The following is a 19,924-nucleotide window of genomic DNA, read 5'->3' as shown; positions in this document are numbered from 1 at the left end:
TGCTGGCGGAGTGCTGCAGCTGTGCCCTGACTCCCTGGTCAGTGCACCCCAAGCATCCCAGGGTGAGCATCAGAGCATCCCACTGCAGAGCTTAGGGACCTGGAGCATCCAGCCTCCCACAGCTTGTCCTAGTGTGGGGGCACAGATCCAGACCCTGCCTGTGGGCACAGGCAGAGCTGTGCCCCCACTGCCAACCTGCCAGCATCTGCCATCCCTGTGGCTGGCGTTACCTGTCACTGCTGTCACTCGGCTCCCATCCAGCCAGCTGCCACCACGCAGGGACTGAATACCAATGAGGCTGACAGAGCTGCAGGCTCATGGATGGCCCCTCCTCGCCAAGTGGCCCAGCGGGCACGCCTGGGGATGGGGGACAAGTTGTGCCTGGACCAGGGGTGGCGGCTGCCCCCAGCAAGGTGCTGAGACCCCTCCAGCTCATGACAGCCAGCAGGGTAGGACACAGACTTGTCACCAGCATGTGCAATCTCAGGGTCCCCTGGCAGGACCCTTCAAGCCGTGGCTGGTGGCATGTCCACAGGGAGACATCTGAGGCCACTTCCATCCCCCTTGAGGCTGTGCACCCCAAAGCTGGCACTGCCCCAGCATGAGCAGCACCACAAAGGAGCCCTGGGCCAGTGTGTGGGGCTGGGACCCACTGACCCCGTCCACCCCTGCCCCTGCAGAGCCAAAAAATCCCCAAACCCCCAAAAGCCCCGGTCCCTCCCCTCACCGGCAGCTCAGCCAAGGTGGCATTGCGGCTTTGGGTGGGTTTCAGCTGTCCTCACGCTGTAATTGTCCTAATTAGATCTACATATTTTGATGAAGGTTTCACAAGGAAAAAAAGAAGGAAGGCACGAGAAGATAATCGAATCGCAGATGACATTCCCATCACCCAGCCTCTCTGCACAGCCTCTGCTGCAGCCGAGTCGGAAAATTATGCATAAGGGGGGAGGAAAATTACCATAATCTTCCTCTGCAGGATGACACCAAATTCGGCTGGAGCTGCAAGGGGTGGCGAGGAGCCAGGCGGGCACCGCAGCTGCTCTGCCCTCGTCCCAACAGTGCCGCCACTGATGCCGCCCATCAGTGTCACGCACCTGCCCAGTCTGTGTCCTGTGTCCACCAGCACCTTCTGGGGTCCTGGTCTGGTACCTTTGGGGCTGCCCACTCTTTTCACCCTCCCTCCTTGCAGCACCCATGGGGCGGTGGTCCTGCCTGCACTGCTTTTGGCCCCTGGATGTATCGGGCTGGTATTTGCATCACGAGGTCACTGATAGTGACTCCCCATGAAGGCAGGTGCAGGGGACGTCGAGGGGACACAGGCTAGCACTAGTGACACATGGGGACGTGGCACAGCACCTCACACATTGCCCTGTGCCCTTAAGCAGGGTGAATCCCCTTTGCAGGTGGAGAGGGGCAAGCAGGGGGTAGCACTGAGGCATGGCCCTCCACTCCTCCTGCTCCGGGACATGCAGGATGAGGTACTGGGGCCCACAGCCAGGACTCCCCAGCTGCCTGCTAGGGCCCATGCTGCAACCAGTGGTTCCCAGGGAGCTGGTCATGTCCTGCCCCACACAGGAGGCTTGCCCACTGCTGGGACAGGGGTTCCCAGCCTGCAGGACACAGCCCACCACCCCAAATCCTTGCTCCACACCCTGACCTGTGCCCCTGTCTGTCACAGGCTGGAGACCCAACTGATGTCCAGGGGAGCGGAGGGGCTGGGCGATGGGACTCGGCTCCTTTTTATCTCTCCAACTTCAGAGGGGGATCCTGGAGCCCGGCTTTGAGAGGGTCCCCAGGGGCAGGGGTGAGCCCGGCACCAGGGGGGCTGGGAGAGTAGGGCGTGCTGTAATGAAATGCAATTAAGATGGAGTTCTTTCCCTTTTCTCTGCACATCTCTGAGCTGCAGAAAAGCCCCTTTGCAGAAGCAGCTGCTGTTCCTCTGCAGAGCACCTGGTTCTGCTTGCACCAGTGTCCAGGGCCACAAACAAGCTTGTGCCATGTCATGGAGCACCTCAGTGCTCACTCCACTGGCTAAATGGCACCTGGTGCCACCGCACAGGTACCCCGGCAGCAGGAACAGCAACGTCACCAGTTCTCCCAGTACTCGCATGGGCACTGGCGAGCGAGGAGGAAGGAGGGGAGCAGCCCTCGGCACCGCCAAAACGCCAAGCCCTCAGAGCCAATGTTTCCAGGTGCTGGCATCCTCCTCGGGGCTGGCAGGTTATTGCTGCTGTTCTACGGCTGTAATTCACAGGTGGGAGCACAGAGCTGCCTGCCGCGGGGAAGCGATGAACCCCAGGGAGCACCGGGCTCTGCTCCCACCTTTGCTGCCTGCATCGCTCATGCTGCCGGGCCGGATGCTCGGCTGATTTCAGCCAGACGCAGACACTGCTGGTGGCAGCAGGTCCTATGGCACAGCCAAGCCACCGCGCTCCCACCTGCCTGGGATTAGGCCATTTATCCGTATGGCAAACGCTTGAACTCTGGGAGCCTGAGACAGGAAAGGGGGGCTGCACTTCCCTCCCTGCTGCCACCTCATCCTGCCTAAACAGCCAGCCTCCTGGGAACAGATTCACTTTTATCTTATTAATATTATTTAGTGGCAGGAGAGCCAGCCCCTCAGCCCAACATCGCCCACCCCACCCCCATCACACCCTGTGGGTTTGCACAGGGACCACCCCCTCCACCACCACCCCAGCCAAAGCTCACCCTGGGTGGACCCCACAGGGGACCTCACCCCACAGCCCCTCACAGGCCATGGGGCTCCGTCCTGCATGGCCAAGTGCTCCCACAGCCCTGCTGAGACCAGAGCAATTTGTGACAGGGGTGGCCAGGCACAGCGCTGGCAGGAGGGGTGGCATGTGCTGTAGGCAGGGACCCCCAGCACCTTCTGCTCTGCATCGCTTGGCTTTGTTTTAACCCCTCGGTTTTTGTTCCCCTGCTGCCTGGGGAGGGATGCCGAGCGCAGCGAGTGATGAGGAACCCAGGTATGAAATGGCTTTTCTGCTGCAACACCGCAACCCATCAAACCTCCCCAGTTCCGGCCTCTCCGGCCCCGCAAGGGCTGGCAGCAGCAGAGCAGGAGCCGCTCCGTGGCCAGATGCTGATCCTGGCTCCCGTACGGCTGCTCCACCCGGGCAGGATCCAGCCCAGCCCTAATTAAAAATAATATATATTCAAGAGCTTCAAACGGCTCCTGATGCCTCCGGGAAAACTTCCAGCCGCGTTTATTCTCCTTTTCCCTGCTCCAGCCAAACCGCGATGCTGCCGCCAAACTCGACCCCCACCAGCTTTTTCCCCAGCCCTGTGTGTCCCCCTCCCCAAATTTGCTCCCCCCTCTTCAGGGCATTTCCATGAAAACAGGCTCTTTTGTTTCTTCGGATTTCATCTGCCTCTGCTGCCTGTTCCCCCACCTCGAGCCTGCGCCTGTCTTTGTCCTCGCAAATAAAGAACAAAAGGGGAAGAGACGGAGAAAATATGATCTCGCCTCCAAATGGGCTTTTTTTTTCCCCCAAGTCGTCTATGAAGCTTCGGATGCTCTTTAAGAGCCCGGCTGATGAATGCGAGGGCATGGGAGCTGCCATTAGGAGAGAATTGATCGGCTCTCGGCAGCACTGCCAGGGCCCTTTCGCTTTAAAAACCAAGAAAGGAAGAAAGAATTAGAGTGAAGGGGGGAAAGAAAGAAAATACCGAGTGATTGGGAAGACTTTTCTGTCCCTGTTAATAAGAAAAGCATCCAGCAAATTGCACTCACACTCCGGAGCAGGTAATCGCCATGCAAGGCCTTCCTTCTCTGCACCAGGGGAGAGAAACTTGAGTAAACAGGGGGAGAAAATAAATTTCTGCTGCTGTTCGTTCCCTGAATAGGGGAATCTCCCTGCAAACGTGTCCTTTCATGTCTCCTATTAACTCTGCCAGCTCCCCACCTCTGCCGTGCATCACCTTCCCACACAAGCGCTTTTGCACAGCAAGGAAGGACCCGAGACTTGGAAGAACAAAACAAGGGCTGGATGGTGAGCACCCGTGCCGGTGTGGTGCCTCCATGCTGCAACTGGCATCATGGAGCTGGGCTGCGCAGAGGCCCCGGAGGCCACACAGCTCGGGGACACACGGCTCGGTGTGCATGCCTGGGGCACACGTGTCGGCACTGGCGGGCACAGCTCCGGCATGCACCGCACGGGCATGCGGCTCTCAGGCTGCATGCATGGCTCCATCTCGCACGTTTCAGCCACTCTTATCTCACCCGTGCATGTCTCGAGCTTGCACATCTCAGCCATACTCATCCCAGCCGTGCTCTTCCCAGCTTTGCACCTCGTGGGCATGCATCCAGCCCAGGGCTCCGCAGCAGTGGGGTGCAGCTGAGAAGCGGGGCTCCTGCAGCCAGCTCCCCAGGGTGCCCAAGGGACCATGCACACCTCTGGACACACATCCTGCTGTTGTCCTGGCACACAGCTAGTGCGTCACATCCCTGAGGACAAGCCATGCCTGCCACGTTCTAGCCACCGTAGGACCCAGAAAACATGGGTTTCCCCGCTGACTGCCCAGGGCTGGCTCTCCCATGCATCCTCGCTGGGCAGAGGGGATGCTGGTAGCGCTGCAGGAGCAAATATCTGGGGGTGTCGCGTGGCATCTGCAGGTAGGGGAGAGTTGCGTCCCTGGGAAGAGCAGGAGAAGGAAACTGCTCGCACTTTGGGGGGGCAGGGTGCTCCCCAATCAGGGGTGCACGCCAGGGATGGGGAGAAGAAGAGATGCTCTGCTTCCAGCGGGATGCACTGCAGCCAAGGGTGCAGAGTCCGGCCCAGGGGTCTGGGCAGTGGGCACCAAACACTGCTGCAGGGACACCCCCGCTTGCTGTCCCAGGGCTGCAGCGAGCACTGGCGTGGTTGGGACCAATCTGATAGCTCGGAGCTCACCCTGATGCACAGACGAGCTGCGGATTCTCTTCCCGAGTGGCTGATCTCTCCCTCCTCCTGGAAAAATGGTTTGCAACTCCATTAAGGACAGTGTAATTATGCATAATAAAAACACGGCTGCCCTTGTGTGTGAAAACACCGCTTTGACGGAGCACCCTTCTGCATCCAGCCCTTCTGGCTCGCTGGGCTCCAGCGAGTGCGTGGAGCAAGCTGGCCGGCTCCCAAGGAGAGCGCAGGACTCAGCCAAGTGCCCCCGAGGTCAAGGCGAGCAGCACTGAAGGATGGAGCCCACAGCAGATAATCTTCAACGGCTGTTTAACTTTGAATCAGACCTTTGAGAGGGAGAGAGAGAAAAATCACATCGGCTTTTTCTTCTTTTTTTTTTTTATTTTTTAATTTCTTGTTGTCATCCCCCTCCCCGCAGCCCCCAGTGCTGCTGCCGCTGATAAAGCGATACCATCTAATCGCCAAGCGACACACGCATCTCGCCGGCTGCCAACGCACTGCTTCAACCCGCTGCTGCAAATAAACTCCCGCGTGAGCTGCCAGGGGGCTGCCACCCACACGGCCAGGTCCCCACTGTCCCCAAGGGCACAGGGGGACATGGCCCTGCCAGGCTGAGCGGGAGTAACCCATGGATCTCGGCAAGGGGGGGGTGTAGGGAGGGGGATGTGGGGTGCGTGGGGTGTCGGAAAGGTGCTGCATGCCATATTCAGCATCCCAGGTTTCCTCTATGTGGATCCATCGACATCCACCTCACCAGAGTCTCCCAGAGCTGCTGATGGAGGAGGAGGAGGAGGAGGAGGAGGAGGAGGAGGAGGCGGGGGAGGAGGAGGAAGGCTTCTCATCAAGCTGCTTACCAAACCCTGTGCCGGGATGGAGGGGCTCATGGTGCCCCCGAACCGCGGGGTTAGGCACAACCGCAACCCTGGCACGGCGCTTCCCAAGCAGAACCAGAAAGAATTTTTAATGTAAAACTGGTAGTCAGTGGGTGAATTAAGGATGCTAATTGAATTTCATTAGGCAGAGGAGCCGGGCCGGTGGGAGGCAGGGAGGAAATGTATTTGATGTGTTTTAAAAGCTGCAGTTTCAGAATGTGGTGGGGTTTGGTTTTTTTTTTTTTTCTTTTTTTAATTTAAAGCCGGTTGTAAAAGGATCCCGTCTTTGAGAAGCTAATGACTCTCATGAATTATTTTTGTTGATTTATACACCCACTCAGCTTTTAAATAATAATATTAATAAAGTAAAAGCAAATCCATTCCCAGCGAGGAACAGGAGCAATGCTACTCAGGGGGCAGAGGGGCCATGGAATGGGGGGGGGGGGTTGGCCACCACCTGACACACACACCCCCATCTCAGGCTCCAATGGTGAGGCCACACTGCGCTTTGGGCCAAAACCAGGGGATGTGGGGTGCTGCCGCAGCATGCTGACACTCACAGCCCCTCGCCGGAGCCGGACAGTGCCTCGCTCCCCTCGGCATTAGCATTCAGCATCAGTGCCGTAATGGGCACTTTTCATGCCGGTTTAGTTTTATTATTATGCCAAGAAGCTTGCTTAATTCTCTGCTGTCTTTCTTCTGCACTGTTGATTTACACTGTTAGTGTTTTAATTATACAATTCAGCACTCCTTAAAACATGAAAAACTGCTCAACTTTTGAAGCAATTAAAAGGCAGCAGAGTAGATCAGCTCATCAGAGATGAGATAAGTAAATCAAACAATTAAAAAACTCATTTGGTGGCAAGGGAGACTCCTCCCACCCAAAAAGCCTCCCCTCAGTGGGAGCCCCGCAGCTCCCACCCTGCCTGCAGGCTTCATCCCAGTAACAGGTCTTAGTGTGATACTGGGAGCTGTCAGTGTGCCTGGGTGGGAGGGCTGTGGGATGCAGGGTGACGGGGACAGGGTGAAGGGCACAAGGTGAAGGGGACAGGACGATGGGCACAGGGTGATGAGCACATGGTGATGTGGACAGAGGGATGGGCACAGGGCAATGGGGACAGGGTGATGGGCATAGGTGGGCTCCGGGTGATGGGGACAGGGTGACAAGGATAGGTGATGGGCACAGGGCAATGGGGACAGGGTGACAAGGACAGGCAATGGGCACAGGGTGATGAGCAACAGGGCGATGGGGACAGGGTGAAGGGCACAGGGTGATGGGGACAGGGCAAGAGGGACCGAGGGGGTGTAGGGACAGGATGGGGTCCCTTGCCTTCCCACCCTTCCCCAAGGATTCTTGCAGGAGGTTGGGGTGGTTTTGGGGTTTTGAGCGTGGCTGAAGCTCTCTCTTGTGGCAGAGCTGCTCCATTACAGCTCTACCCGAGCCATCGAGCCCCAGCGTGTCTTGGGGGGCCCTGGTGCTGGGGCCCGGAGGATGCAGGCCCCCCCAAGACATGCTGGGGCTCGGAGGATGCAAACAGCCCGCCCACACGGCCGTGCCCCTCCTTCGCGGCGGTGCCCGGAGAGATCGGGGCGGCCGATGCTGCCCGGTGCAGCCCGCACACCCCCCGTTACGGTGCGGAGGAGGCTGAGACCCCGCTAACTCATCACAGGAGCGGCGTCCGCGAGCGCGATACGGTGTGGACTGTCCCTCCGCGCCAGCCGTAGCGGCGCCCGAGGGGGCGGGGCTAAGAGCCGGGTGCGGAAGTGCGCGCGCGCTTCCGGTCCGTGAGCAGACACTGTCGTTGGAAGTATGAAGTGGCGATGGGGGGGGGAGAGGAGATCTGCCGCCATCCGCCGCCGTACGGGCCTGGGCGGCCCCGGGGAGGGCGGGGGGGGGGAGAGAGGAGGCGGGATGACTCGCTGGTGGAGGGTGGGCGCGGGTTGGGCGCGGGGAGGCCGATGGTGAGAGGCGGTTGTTGGGCGCTGGGATTGCGCTGACGCCATTTTGGGTTGTTTCTGCCGCAGGTTGGAGCGCTCTGAGCCCGGCCTGGAACCATGGTGAGGGGGCCCTTGGGGGGCCGGGGGGCTGGGGGCTGCCCTCGGCACAACAGCATTGCGGGGGAGGGGGTGTCCCTGGCTTGCCTGGCCTCGCCTGGGGTGTGGGGTGGGGGTGCCGTCAGCACCCTGCGTACTGGGGGTTACGGTGCCGATTCCCGTGTTGGCTTCTGGCAGGGGCACGGTCGTGCTGCCGGAGGAGGGGCTCTCCCTGACCTGGCTGGTGGCAAGGCAGACGCCACATGCCTCGGGACGGCTCCTGGAGGGGCTTGGCTCTGGGAGTCGGGACGCCCAGCGACCCTGGGGCGCTTGCAGAAGCTGGGGAGTGAGCTTTCGGCTGTTCTCTGCACGCTGAGTCTCTTTTCTTTTTCAGCCTCGCAAGATTGAGGAGATTAAAGACTTTCTGCTGACAGCCAGGAGGAAGGATGCAAAGTGTGAGTGCTGAGGCCGCTCTGTCTCGGGGGCAGGAGCAAGGGGGGGGATGGTCCGGCATAGGAGCCGTTCTTCCCCTGCTGGAGCAGGGATGGGGGGCCATGCATCCTCATGGACACTGAGGACCTCCTCGGCTTGGAAGCGCTGAGGGATATGTGTTGCTGAGGCTTTGTTACGCACAGAATCGGTGATACTTAAAGTGGCTTTTTGCTCAGTGTTGACTGACGTTGCTGCCTGTGAGCAAAGCCATGCTGGGCAGAGGGGTGCTGTGACACGGTCTGCTATCGGGGACTGGGATCCTCCGTGGAATAGGGCTCCCAACACCCACTCAGCCACGCTTCTTCGAATCCTGCTCCTCACCCCACAGTGTTTTGACCAAGCCCCAGCTGCAGTTCACTGGAACTATTTGGAAACACTGCCCTGCCTCTGACTTGCTGTAGTCTTCAAAAAGCTACAAGATGTCAGACGCTGGGGAGGTGTATCAGAATGTCAAGTGAGTCATATTCAAACTTGAGTTCTCTTTTGTTGCAAACCCAAAGGCTGTTATAATTGAAACACTAGAAATGCCTTGTCTCTGTATTTAACAATGCATGAAAAGTTTTCCTTGCTTATTTGGATCTAGCTGTCAAGGGGAAGAGGCTCTTTCATTCTGGAAATGTTTTGTTAACTCACTGCTGTGGGTGAGCAGGGGTAGTTCAACACTGAAATGCTGCTGTAGCTGATGACAGCCCCTTACAAAGCATTCCCATGCCTTCAACTTGCTCCAGTGTTTGCAGCAGCTCTTGTAATGCTGAGCTGCAAGGGCTCTGCCACAGGGAAGGAGGGGAACTGACTGTGGCTTTGAGCAAGCTGCTTAGATAAAATGGCCTAGGGGGGATAGAAAGGAGATTGGAGGCACTGGGTGCAGCGTTTGGAGCCATGTTCCGAGCTCCAGTGCAGCTCGTTGGTTGCAGAAGATGACATGGGCAAATAACGAGCGCGTTGTTAACTGTCATGCTCCACTGCAAATTTCCAACACAGTAAATATTTCACGTTGCTTGTTGTAAACTGCTGTGAAGCGCAACAGCCTCAAAATAAAGCTCTTGGCTTCCAGAAAACTGTGCAGCATCTCTCTGAGATGGCAGACTGACTGCTGGGGCTGGGGCTGTAGGTGGTGGGCAACAGTGGTGTATAAAAAATACTTTTTATTATTATTTATTTTATTTTATTTTACTTAGTGCTGATGGGCCAGGCAGGGCTGTAATCCTCATCACAGCTCGGGTGAGGGGGGACAAGTTGGGGTGGGGTCACTGCTGTCCTGCTCACCTGTTCCTTAATCCTGCAGCGGTCAAGATCAAGAAGAACAAGGACAATGTGAAGTTCAAGGTGCGCTGCAGCCGGTATCTGTACACCCTGGTCATCACGGACAAGGAGAAGGCCGAGAAGCTGAAGCAGTCCCTTCCCCCAGGTATGGCTTGGTGTCAGAAGGGAGCCGTCCGGTGCTGGGCCGGGGGCAGCGGGCAGGCTGGGTTGAGGTGGGCAGCATCCCGGGTCACTGGCGTATTCAGGCCGCTCTGTTATGCTGTCCATGGAACTGGCACCGCCATCTACTGTGCCTGGGTAAATGCTGCCACTGCTCTGCAGGGCTCCAAGCGCCCCTTCCGCTGCTGTGCCCCCCATGGCGGACCCTGCGATGAGCCTTGGCTGCCGGCGCCTGGCCTGGGCGGTGAGCACACCTCTCCAACCATCAGGTCATCTCTTTTCTCCTCCCCAGGTTTGGCCGTGAAGGAGCTGAAATGAGCCATTCGCACGTTGGTTCCTCTGTGTTTGTTACAATAAAAACCTTGAACTGTTCCCTGGAGTCTCGTTTGGTTTCTCCCCAACAGCACACAGCTCAAACCATCACTGTCGCTCTGCTTCGGGGGGTGGCCCCGCCGGGGCCTGGCTTGCTGTTTGGGGTTCGGGACTCAGTCCTGGTCTGTGCCCCAGCCGTGGGCTCCTTCCCAGAGGCCCAGCCCCAGTGTGGCCGGTGTTTCAGCCCTGCGTGGCAGTTGCCTGCGGGCAGCTGTGGGGACATAGCATGATGGGTCCTGGCTGTGCCATGCCCACCAGAGCAGGGTCTAGAACAGCCCCTGCACTGTGGGTGGCTGCGAGCCTGTCCCCTATGAGGTGTCCCTTCCGTATAGCATGTGGCCCATGGCTGGTGGTGATGGGGTGTGGTGCCCCTATAGCAGGGCAGTGACAGGGTGCAGTACCCCTATAGCAGGTTGGTGAAGGGGTGCCATGCCTCTATAGCGGGCTGGTGATGGGAGAGTGGTGCCCCTATAGCAGAGCAGTGATGTGGTGCAGTGCCCCTATAGCGGGGGGGGGGTGAGGTGTGGTGCCCTATAGCAGATGGGTGAAGGGGTGCCATGCCCCTATAGCACGGAGATGCTGAGGTACAGTGGGCTGCGGATGGGGTGCGGCGTCCATATGGACGGGTGGTTATGGGGAAGTAGTGCCCCTATGGCAGGGGGACGATGGGGAGCGGTGCCCCCACAGCGGGGACACGCGGAGGTGCAGTGCCCCTATAGCGGGGCGGGGACGGGGCGCGGTGTCTATAGGGGGAGCGCTGAGCCGCGCCGGCTGCGAGCGGCGGGGCCGGGCGGGGCGGGGCCGGGCGGGGCGGGGCGGGGCCGAGCGGGGCGGGGCGGGGCCGAGCGGGGCGGGGCGAGCCCCGCGGCGTGGCGGCGCGGTGCCCCCCGCCATCGGCGGCCCAGCGCGGCCCGCGGCCCCGCCATGCCGCCCGCCCGCGCCGACTACCTGGTGCCCTGGTGGGTGGGCTGGCTGCACGGGCTGCCGCACCGCGGCCTGCACCTCCAGCCCGTGCCCGCCGCCTTCCGACCGCGGGACCCCGACTACCAGCAGGTACCGACCCCGGCGGCCACGCGCCGCCCCGCGCCCCGAGCCCTCCCCGGGCGGGGGTCCCGTCTGGGGCTCCCCGTGTCCCCCCCCCTCCCCGCCTCCTTTCATCCCGGCGCCAGCTCTGATCTCACGGCCGCACAAAGCGCCCTTCTTCCGCGGGCGGGCAGCGGGGCCCCCCCGCCGGGCCAGCCGGCACCGGCACCCCCGGCCTCCCGCTGCCCCCCCCGCTGCCCCCCCGGCCCTGCCGCTGCCCACCCCCCGGTGCGCAGAGGTCACCCCTTGTCTCGGCGGCGCGGGCTCCTGGTACCCGTTGCAGCCCTTCCTTGGCATCCCGGGGCGGGAACCCTAAATGGGGGGGCGGGGGGCGCACCGCCAGTGCACCACCACCCCTCGAAGGGGCCGCTGCCCGCCGGTTGCCGGGACCCGCAGCTTGGTGGCCCAGCGTCGGAGCGGGAGCAGCCACGGTTCCTTTTTCGCCGTGTGACCATCCCGTGGGGTGCGGGATGTGGCTGCATCCTGCCTGCCACCGGGCGCTCTGCAGCACGTGACGGGCTCGGGCGCTGACTGTCCCCTCTCTCCTCCCCAGTCGCTGCTTTTCCTGGGCTTGGTGGCCGCTGTCTGCCTCGGCCTCAACCTCCTCTTCCTCACCGTCTACCTGATCTGCCTGTGCTGCTGCAAAAGGGACCAGGAGCCCGAAACCAAGCGGCCCCACTCCTGCTGTGTCACCTGGATGGCTGTCACCGCTGGGCTCATCTGCTGGTGAGGACGGGGACAGGGACCCGGTGCCGTCCCCCCATCACTGAGGGGGGTCTGTGCTCCAGCTATGAGTCACTTCAGTTTGATCTGTGCAATTAAATAACGGTCCATCCCTGCCTCCTTCTGCACAGCCACTGATGCTGGGGCAGCCCTGGGGACCAGCCGCAGGCCAGCCCTGTCCCTGTCCCCCCCCCAGCCATGCTGCCTTCCTGGCTAATCCCAGGCAGGAGCGGTGCCGGGACACTAATCCCAGCCCGGAGCAGATGGCGGGCAGCAGCATGACCCAGCTGGCAGGTCCCGCACACGCCCGCCTTTAATTGCAACCGGAGCAATTAGGCGAGGGGATGCTTCTTCACCCAGCAGCGCTCTGGTGGCTTCCCAAGCCTGTCTCAGTTTTTGGCAGCCCGTGGCTGGGAGGACACCCCACCAGCCGGCCCATGTGCCCCCTGGCAGGCCTGGCCGTGGCGGGACTGGATGGGACACGGGGCCCTTTGGCCGCCCAGCCACGACCCACTCGCCAGACAAAGGGGCTGGTTTTGCCTGGGCGGAGCGAGATGGCTGCCTGCGAGCATTGTACGAAGCAGGGAAAAGGCACTAATGAGCTTGGCGTCCTCCTGCTCCTCCGGCCTCAGGGCACCCCATGGAGCATGGCGAGAGGGCTGGGGCACCCGTCGGCCGCCCACAGGGGGTCCTTCTGCAGCTCCCCAGGGGCTTTGAACCCCTCAGCAGCCACGCTGAGCCTGTTTGTGGCTGTTAAAGGCCTAATCATGGCGAAGGGGCCATTGTCTGTCGGTTTTATTGGCATCTGCCGCGGGGAGGGAGGGAGCATCGTGTGCACTGGCCACCTGCAGGCACATGGCTGACCAGGGCACTGACACATCCCTCCTCCAAGCCAGCTCCGATCTCCAGCCTGGTTTCACCCGCTGGCACGCCAGGTGCCAGGGAGCACCGAAGCGGCCATGGGGAGCTCAGCGTGGGGCTTGGAGTGGCTGTGGCACAGCCTCCAGCTGCCACCCACCTGCCCTCCTGGGGCTGAGCCCAGGAGCAGGTTTATTTGGGAGCATGTTGGTCCCAGTGGATTCCCCTAACCTGCTTTGCCCGGCCCCTCCACCCTCAGTCTCTCAGGGTTTGGCAGGAAAAGCTTCAAACCTGCTGTGTCCAGCCCACAGAGCAGCTCCGGGCTAGAGTGTCCCCAGGCCCTGTGGACATTGGCAGGGAGCGGGTCCCCATCATGGTGCTGCCCCTGTCCCGTCTGCTTTGTCTCTGCCCTGCTGGGAGTAGGGGGGTTCCCCAAAACTGGGATGCTCCCAGGAGTATCCCCTCTCCAGTTGGTGTCCCCAGACCCTCCCTGGCCACACAGCAAGGCACTCATGTTGGGGTGAGCCTTTCCCCTCCCCGCTCATTGGGGGTCCCCTCTCTGCCCACAGTGCGGCCGTTGGCATCGGCTTCTACGGGAACAGCGAGACCAACGATGGGGTGTACCAGCTGCTCTACGCCCTGGACCATGCCAACCACACCCTGACCAGCATCGACTCACTGGTAGGGCCGTGAGGCAGCATCCCCCCATCCAACCCCCTCCATGTCCCCCTGGGTCACATTGATCCTCCGTTCTGGGTTTGGTTGAAGCCCTGGGGAGGGAGGTGTCCGGCACTGCCGGCTGAGCCCTGCCTGCTCTGGCCGAGGCCCTGGGACGGTCATGCCACACCGCGCGCGGGAGGGTGACGTCACCCTGCAGAATAGGGCCTTTGTGGCCAGGGAGGGCCAGGGTGGCTGTGCTGGGGCTGTCCAGAAGGATGGATCCAGCTCGAGCACAGTGGGTTGATGTGGGGCTGCTCTTGCGCCGGGAGAGCATCCCAGGGATGGAGCAAACAGCTCTGCCGGGTGCCAGGCTGACGGCGGGGAAGCCCCCGGTGCCATCGCAGTGGGACTGACCATCAACGCCGTCCCCAGGTGGCAGTCACCACGCTGCAGATGCAGGTGGGCCTGGAGCAGCACCTGGCACGGCTGAATGAGCTCCTGGCCTCGCGGGGGGACTACCTGCAGACCCTTAAGTTCATGCAGCAGTTGGCCGGCAGCATCGTCCTGCAGCTCTTGGGGCTGCCCGTCTGGCAGGGCACCAGCACGGACCTCACCGCACTGGCCGGCCACATCGCCTACGTTGAGTATTACCGGTGAGCAGGGCCACTGCACTGGGCTGCCACAGCACCTGCCGGTGGGGCTGGGGAGGTGGGCGCGCGTGACGGAGCCTTTCTCTGTGCCCAGGTGGTTGGCTTATCTCCTCTTCTTCATCCTCGTCCTCACCGTCTGCCTCCTGGCCTGCCTGGGGCTGGCCAAGCGCTCCCGCTGCCTCCTCACCACGTGAGTACCCTGCAGCGTGGCGCGGGGATGCTGGAGCCACCGAAGGGAGCAGAGCCAGACCCCATAGCGTTCTTGCCCCTCTCCCTGCAGGATGCTGTGTTGCGGGCTGCTGACGCTGATCCTCAGCTGGGCCTCCATGGCCGTGGACACGGCGGCAGCAGTGGTGAGCGTGGCCGGGAGGGGAGGGGTGGTACCGGCTGTGCCAGGGCAGAGCCGAGGGCTGAGGGCACCTGTTCCATCCTTCCCAACCCTGACAGTGTCCTTCTCGTCCCTGCAGGGCACCAGTGACTTCTGCGTGGCCCCAGACAAGTTCATCATAAACCAGACAGAGAGCGACATCAGCATGGGTGAGAGCTAGCCACGGGGCAGAGGTGTTCCTGGGGCAGGACCCCAGTGCTCCCCCAAACCTGCCTGGGGTCCGGTGCTCTCCGCTGCTGTTCTGCCACCCCCGTGCTGTGCTCTACGCCCCATCGGGTAACTCATACCGACATCTCCTGTTCGCTTTGCAGTGGTGGTGCACTATTACCTGTACTGCGACCAGAGCCTGAGCAACCCCTTCCAGCAGGTATGGGGGAGCTGGGCACCCCAGTTTGTGCTGTCTGGGGCAGAGGGGTGTCCCTGAGGGCTGGGTGGCTCTGACCGCTCCCCCCTCGCAGGCTCTCACCGTCTTCCAGCGCTCACTCACCACCATGCAGATCCAGATCCAGGGCCTGATACAGTTTGCGCTGCCCCTCTTCCCAACAGCAGAGGTATGGGGTTGGGGGGAGTCAGGGCTCCATGTCCCCCCTTCTGCTCCCCATCCTGCCCAGCACTGCCCTGACCCTCCCACCCCCCTCTCCTGCAGAAAGACCTGCTGGGGGTCCAGCAGCTCCTCAACTCCTCAGAGACCAGCCTGCACCAGCTCACGGCCATGTTGGACTGCCGGGGGCTGCACAAGGTGAGTGGGGGTCCAGGTTGGGGCGATACAGTGCTCCTGGGGTCACCCCCTATCTGCCACCAGCCCTGCCGTACCTCATCTCCTGCTGCAGGACTACCTCGACGCCCTCATTGGCATCTGCTACGACGGGGTAGAGGGTTTGCTCTACCTGGTCCTCTTCTCCCTGCTGGTGGCCGCCTCCTTCTCCACCATCATCTGTGCCACGCCACGCGCCTGGAAGCACATAACTGGCAGGTGGGTCTGGCCGCGGCCGCTGCCGGCACAACCATCCTGCCTTCAGCAGGGGCACGTGTGGCACGAGCTGGCCACAGCAGGGAAGTTGCCTTGGGGGCCAGGGGGTTAGCATGGTTGCCTTGTCCCCACAGGGACCGGGACTACGACGACATGGATGAGGAAGACCCCTTCAACCCACAGGCGCGTCGCATCGCCACCCACAACCCGGCCCGGGGGCAGCTCCGCAGCTTCTGCAGCTACAGCAGCAGCCTGGGCAGCCAGAGCAGCCTGCACCCCCCGGCACAGACCATCTCCAACGCCCCCGTCTCCGAGTACATGTGAGACCCCTTTCCCGGAGACACTGACCCTTGGGTCCTCCCCGCCTTGGCGAGGGAGCATCACCTCACTCTGGGGGCACCGGGTGATGGTGGGGGTCTCGCTGTGCCCCTGGCTCTGATGGGCTCTCCCCCTCCAGGAACCAAGCTGTGCTCTTCGGTGGAAACCCGCGCTATGAGAACGTCCCCCTCATCGGCAGAGGTTCTCCCCCACCCACGGTATGGTGCACGGCTGAGGCCAAGTCCTTCTTGTGATGGGCTGGGGGGGCTGGGGGGGTTAGCCGGGTGGCATGGAGCCCCTCTGCTTTGCCAGAAAGCCGCTGGCCCGGGGCACTGACTAGGTGTGATGGGGTGGGGATGGGGATGGGTGAGCTTGGCCCCCTCCTCCTGCCCTTGCAGAGGACGTGCCCTATCTACCGAGAGCATCCCTCCTGTCGACTCACTAACCCAGTTCCCAGCCAGCCCGCGGAGGCTGTGAGGAGAGGTCACCAGCCACGTGCTCAGAGGGGACCAAAATAGTCTTCCCGTCAGCTGCTCTTTGCTTTATTTCTTACTTATTTTGATTTTCAAAGGATGCTTCACAGTCACCCATGCATGTTTACATTTCCCTGCTCTTTCTTTAAACCCACTCTGTCTGTTAATGCCTGCTTTATTTTTTTATTTCTTTTTCCTTTTTTTTTTCCTTTTTTTTTTTTGCATCAATTATTTTGGAGCTAAGTTGCCCATCAAGAGTAAGTTCAACCACTTCTTCCTCCCTCCTTCTCCTGGGGCAGCAGCTGGGTTCCCATCCTCCTTCCCCTCCTCCGTGCCTCCTCCCATCCCCTTTCCCGTGGGGCTGGTTTGCTTTTGTGAAGAGTGCGGGGAGCTTGGGGGGGAGCTTGGGAGGGACGGGGCCACGTTTTGTCCCCCGCCCAGGTACAAGAGGATTCGCAGCTCCTGTGCGTTGGGAGTGGAAACCGGTCCCCATCTGCATCCCCTTCTCGGCACAGTTTTTCTCCCTCCTTTTCTGACAGCGTTGTGTCTGCTTCGGTGCCTCCATCTGAAGCAGTAATGCCCCCCGGCTCGCCCCGCGTGGGCACAGCAGCAGCCCTGGACACGCTGCTGCAGCAGGGACACCCCGCTCACCTCTTCTGGGGAAGATTTTTGCCATCAGGTGAAAGCGTGGAGCCATGCCGGTGCAGGAGGCTGTAATCTGATTGTGCAGACCTGGCAGCTGGCAAGCCTCTTCCCTGGAGGGGTGAATGGGGGGGATTAATTTGAGCACTTTTCCTGGCCCTGAATGGTCTAATTTAACCAGGATTCAGATCCCTAAGGAAGGACTTTCACAGTCCAAAATAACAAACTCAGGATAATCTCCCTTAATGCCTGGCTGGGGTGTCCCTCCTGCAAAATGCTGGAGATATTTAATTCTGCAGCGCTGGGGGGTTGGGGTGGGCTGGAGGGTTTGGCCCCTGCCCTGAGCTCCCCGCTGGCCCCTTCCCAATGTGGGGGTCCTTGCCCTGCCTGGGGAGGCCCTGTGCAGCTGCCGGCACAGGCACCCGGTGAGCCCCAGCACACCTGGGTAAGGTTTGTGAATGGACGGGGAAGATCAGGGGGCAAAACCCCGGCACAGAGACCCGGTCCTAGCTGGGGTGCTGCCCATGCGTCAGGGCTAAGCCCCATCCTGCTCCACCACCGTGCCAGCCCACAATGGTGCCTTCAGTGCCACCAGCCCCGTGCTGGTGCAGGGAGGGGAGCTCAAGCCTGTGGTTGGCATCGTGGTGTGAGCCCCTCAGGATCGGATACATCCAGACTTGGTGATGGGGGCTGAATTTGCTGCTGGGCTGGAGTCAGGAGGGTGGAGGAGGACAAACCTGGCCGATGTCCCAGCGGTGCGGGAAGGGGCAAAGCGAGAGCCTGAGGCAGGGGTAACATCTTGGCTGGGGGGTCTCTTGCAGCCCTCAAAGAGGCTGTGACCAGGCTCTTGCCTCATTACCCATGGCAGCCTGGCAGAATAATTGGGGATTAATACAAATGGGAACCAATCTTCCCTCACCATCTTCAGGCTTTCCCGGGTGGCTCAGCAACATGTGGCAGAGCAGGGGTTGGGTTGGATGTGGCTGCCAGGGGCTTGGTGGCACACATCGTGGGTTGGGGGTACACTGACCCCTGTGTCTTCTCCCCACAGTACTCCCCGAGCATGCGAGCCACCTACCTGTCCGTCACCGATGAGCACATCAGGCACCCCAGCACTGAGTTCCCAGCCTAACGCATTTGCCCTGGGCAGCTCACAGGAGGAGAAAATGCCACCGGTGTTTCTGTAATGGGAGACCAAAGACACCTGGTAAAGACACGGCGGGAAGCCCGGCAGCAGCTGGAGGATGAGCTCCGTGCCCCCTGTGTGCTCTGCGCACCCTCCTCTCCCCCTCGGTAGCTTCTGCTGGGTCTCAAGTCTTCCTGCCGCAGGGCTGACAGCAACTGCGGGGCCGAGCGCTGGCTCCTGGTGTTCCGGGAAGAGCGGAGATGCTTCACGCCCCCGCGGCAGCTTCTCCTTTCCCTCCCCACTGCACCAGCCTGGGGATGTTTTACGCCATGGAAGGAAGCCTTCTCCAGCTCCCTCTGCCTGGAGCACAAAGCCTGGGACCACGAGCTGCCTCCAGCCCCTCAGGGAGGGGTCCCAGCAGTGGCTCCTTCGCTCCCATAGCAATGCAGCACCAACCACTAGTGATCCCAGCCCCTACCCAATGCCCGTGGGCAGCTTTGCCACCCCTGTCAGCACCACTGGCTGCTTCCCTCTGCCATGCTCCCTGCGCCCCCCGCCCTGCTCACCACATCAGCTGGAGCTGCCCTGGCCCCGGGTTCAGAGGCTGTAGAATTAGGGATGTTTTGACCTTGCTGGTTTTCCTTTTGCTTTGCCCCTGAGTTTATGAATTCTCTGCAGGGCAGAGGCACGGTTCAACTTGCTGCCTCTGTTCCAGTGTGGTTTTACTGCAGTGCATGTTGGTAGCAGGTTTTTGGCTGGGTTTTTAGGCTCATCTTGGTGATTCGCCTCCCCAGGGTGGGCAGGCTGGCAGCATGGGCTGGGGCAGGCTCCCCTCCTTCTGCCGGACAGCCCTGGGGTAACCACGAATCCCCTGGGAAAAGAGGGTCAGGGACTACTCAGGCATTGCTGGGGCAGGATGCGGTCCTGGGGAGGGGATGGCATGGTCCTGCCACCCTGGCTGGCTTGCCCAGCATCACTAGGCTTCAGGCTGAGCAGCTCTGGGGGCCAAGGAGCCGGGGGAACAGCATGGGCTGAACTGGCCCATTTCAGCACAGGCAGCCCCGGGAACCTCGGGAGGATGCAAGCAAAGGCCCCTTCCCCACAGCAGCACCTGCTGTGTGTGGGCAGGGAGAGCCCCCACTCCATCCCACCAACTGGGGGTGGACCTGGATCTCCCAGCCCGAAGGGTGCAGACAGGGGATGGGTGTTTTCCTGCCCCCTCACCCCTCTGGTCCCTCTCCCTCCACCCAGGGTGAGTTCAGCTCTCGGAACCACGTTTGGCACCACGGCGGTGGCTGAGCCAGGGCTGCGTTAGCTCCAGGGCTCTTCCTCACTGCAGAGGGTACTGCCGTGCCGTGCCGTGCCGGGGAGGGCAAAGGCTTGCCCTGGCTGATTGCAATTAGCAGCTGCCTCCTCTGCTGCTGCTGGTGGTGATCTGTCCCTTCCTCCCTGCTTTGGCTAACAGTGCTGCAGCCAGGCAGACCCCCGTGGTGGCCGGGCTGTCCCCCTCAGGCAAGCTAGGGGGTCTTACTTGATAACAGTGACTCACTGTGTCTTTTAAAGGTAACTTGTACATACCCTTGGGTCCCCTAACACCATCTGTCCGTGTTACCTGTGACTAGCATTACTTGCTGTTGGAAACTTCCGGGGGATTTTTTTTTTTTTTTTTTTTTTGCTTTTAATGTTTCGGTGTAACGGTACTGGTAGAAGAGCTGTTTTTAAACGCATGTGAACTAACCTCATTAGGACTTTGTCTAGGAGCTGGAGTCCGGCCTGATTTGTATGTGCCCTCTGGGGAAAAGACAATAAACACTTGTACTAAAGCTATCTGCTCCTGGCAGGTTTCCCTGGGCTGCCCTGCATCTGCCGCCGCTTCCCTGCCACCCCGGCACAGGTTGCTCAGCCCATCCCAGCGTGCTGGC

At 60.9% G+C, this 19,924-nt stretch overlaps 2 protein-coding genes across 4 annotated transcripts; both read left to right on the top strand.

Moving 5' to 3' along the window:
• Positions 1 to 7,486: 7,486 nt before the first annotated feature.
• On the top strand, positions 7,487 to 10,111 carry RPL38 (ribosomal protein L38). 3 transcript variants are annotated; one of them, XM_056326279.1, is made up of 5 exons: positions 7,487 to 7,596; positions 7,818 to 7,849; positions 8,220 to 8,280; positions 9,603 to 9,725; positions 10,032 to 10,111. In XM_056326279.1, the coding sequence occupies exons 2-5, from the start codon at positions 7,847 to 7,849 to the stop codon at positions 10,055 to 10,057; spliced, it is 213 nt and encodes a 70-aa protein (XP_056182254.1). In that variant the 5' UTR covers positions 7,487 to 7,596; positions 7,818 to 7,846; the 3' UTR covers positions 10,058 to 10,111. The 3 variants fall into 3 exon arrangements, with proteins under 3 accessions (XP_056182254.1, XP_056182255.1, XP_056182256.1); XM_056326280.1 differs by having other exon boundaries at positions 7,552 to 7,599; positions 7,817 to 7,849; XM_056326281.1 differs by lacking the exon at positions 7,487 to 7,596 and adding an exon at positions 7,633 to 7,650 and having other exon boundaries at positions 7,817 to 7,849.
• Positions 10,112 to 10,943: 832 nt separating this feature from the next.
• On the top strand, positions 10,944 to 19,828 carry TTYH2 (tweety family member 2). The gene is made up of 14 exons (XM_056355068.1): positions 10,944 to 11,164; positions 11,748 to 11,920; positions 13,345 to 13,456; positions 13,868 to 14,088; positions 14,180 to 14,275; positions 14,366 to 14,438; positions 14,553 to 14,622; positions 14,785 to 14,840; positions 14,932 to 15,024; positions 15,120 to 15,212; positions 15,304 to 15,446; positions 15,578 to 15,763; positions 15,901 to 15,979; positions 17,928 to 19,828. The coding sequence occupies exons 1-14, from the start codon at positions 11,036 to 11,038 to the stop codon at positions 18,006 to 18,008; spliced, it is 1,605 nt and encodes a 534-aa protein (XP_056211043.1). The 5' UTR covers positions 10,944 to 11,035; the 3' UTR covers positions 18,009 to 19,828.
• Positions 19,829 to 19,924: the final 96 nt, after the last annotated feature.

This window comes from Falco biarmicus, chromosome 1, assembly GCF_023638135.1.
Source record: "Falco biarmicus isolate bFalBia1 chromosome 1, bFalBia1.pri, whole genome shotgun sequence".
Classification (NCBI taxonomy): domain Eukaryota; kingdom Metazoa; phylum Chordata; class Aves; order Falconiformes; family Falconidae; genus Falco; species Falco biarmicus.
The sequence above is the reverse complement of the archived record's forward strand: the minus strand, read 5'-3'. Positions and strand labels throughout refer to the sequence as shown.

Bases quoted from the DNA above. Each gene is read 5' to 3' on its own strand.
- TTYH2 (XM_056355068.1), top strand. From the start codon at position 11,036: ATGCCGCCCGCCCGCGCCGACTACCTGGTGCCCTGGTGGGTGGGCTGG. The intron at 15,447-15,577 runs GTGGGTCTGGCC...TTGTCCCCACAG, and splicing joins TGGAAGCACATAACTGGCAG to GGACCGGGACTACGACGACA. The intron at 15,764-15,900 runs GTGAGACCCCTT...CTCCCCCTCCAG, and splicing joins GCCCCCGTCTCCGAGTACAT to GAACCAAGCTGTGCTCTTCG.
- RPL38 (XM_056326279.1), top strand. The intron at 8,281-9,602 runs GTGAGTGCTGAG...TTAATCCTGCAG, and splicing joins CAGGAGGAAGGATGCAAAGT to CGGTCAAGATCAAGAAGAAC. The intron at 9,726-10,031 runs GTATGGCTTGGT...TCTCCTCCCCAG, and splicing joins GAAGCAGTCCCTTCCCCCAG to GTTTGGCCGTGAAGGAGCTG.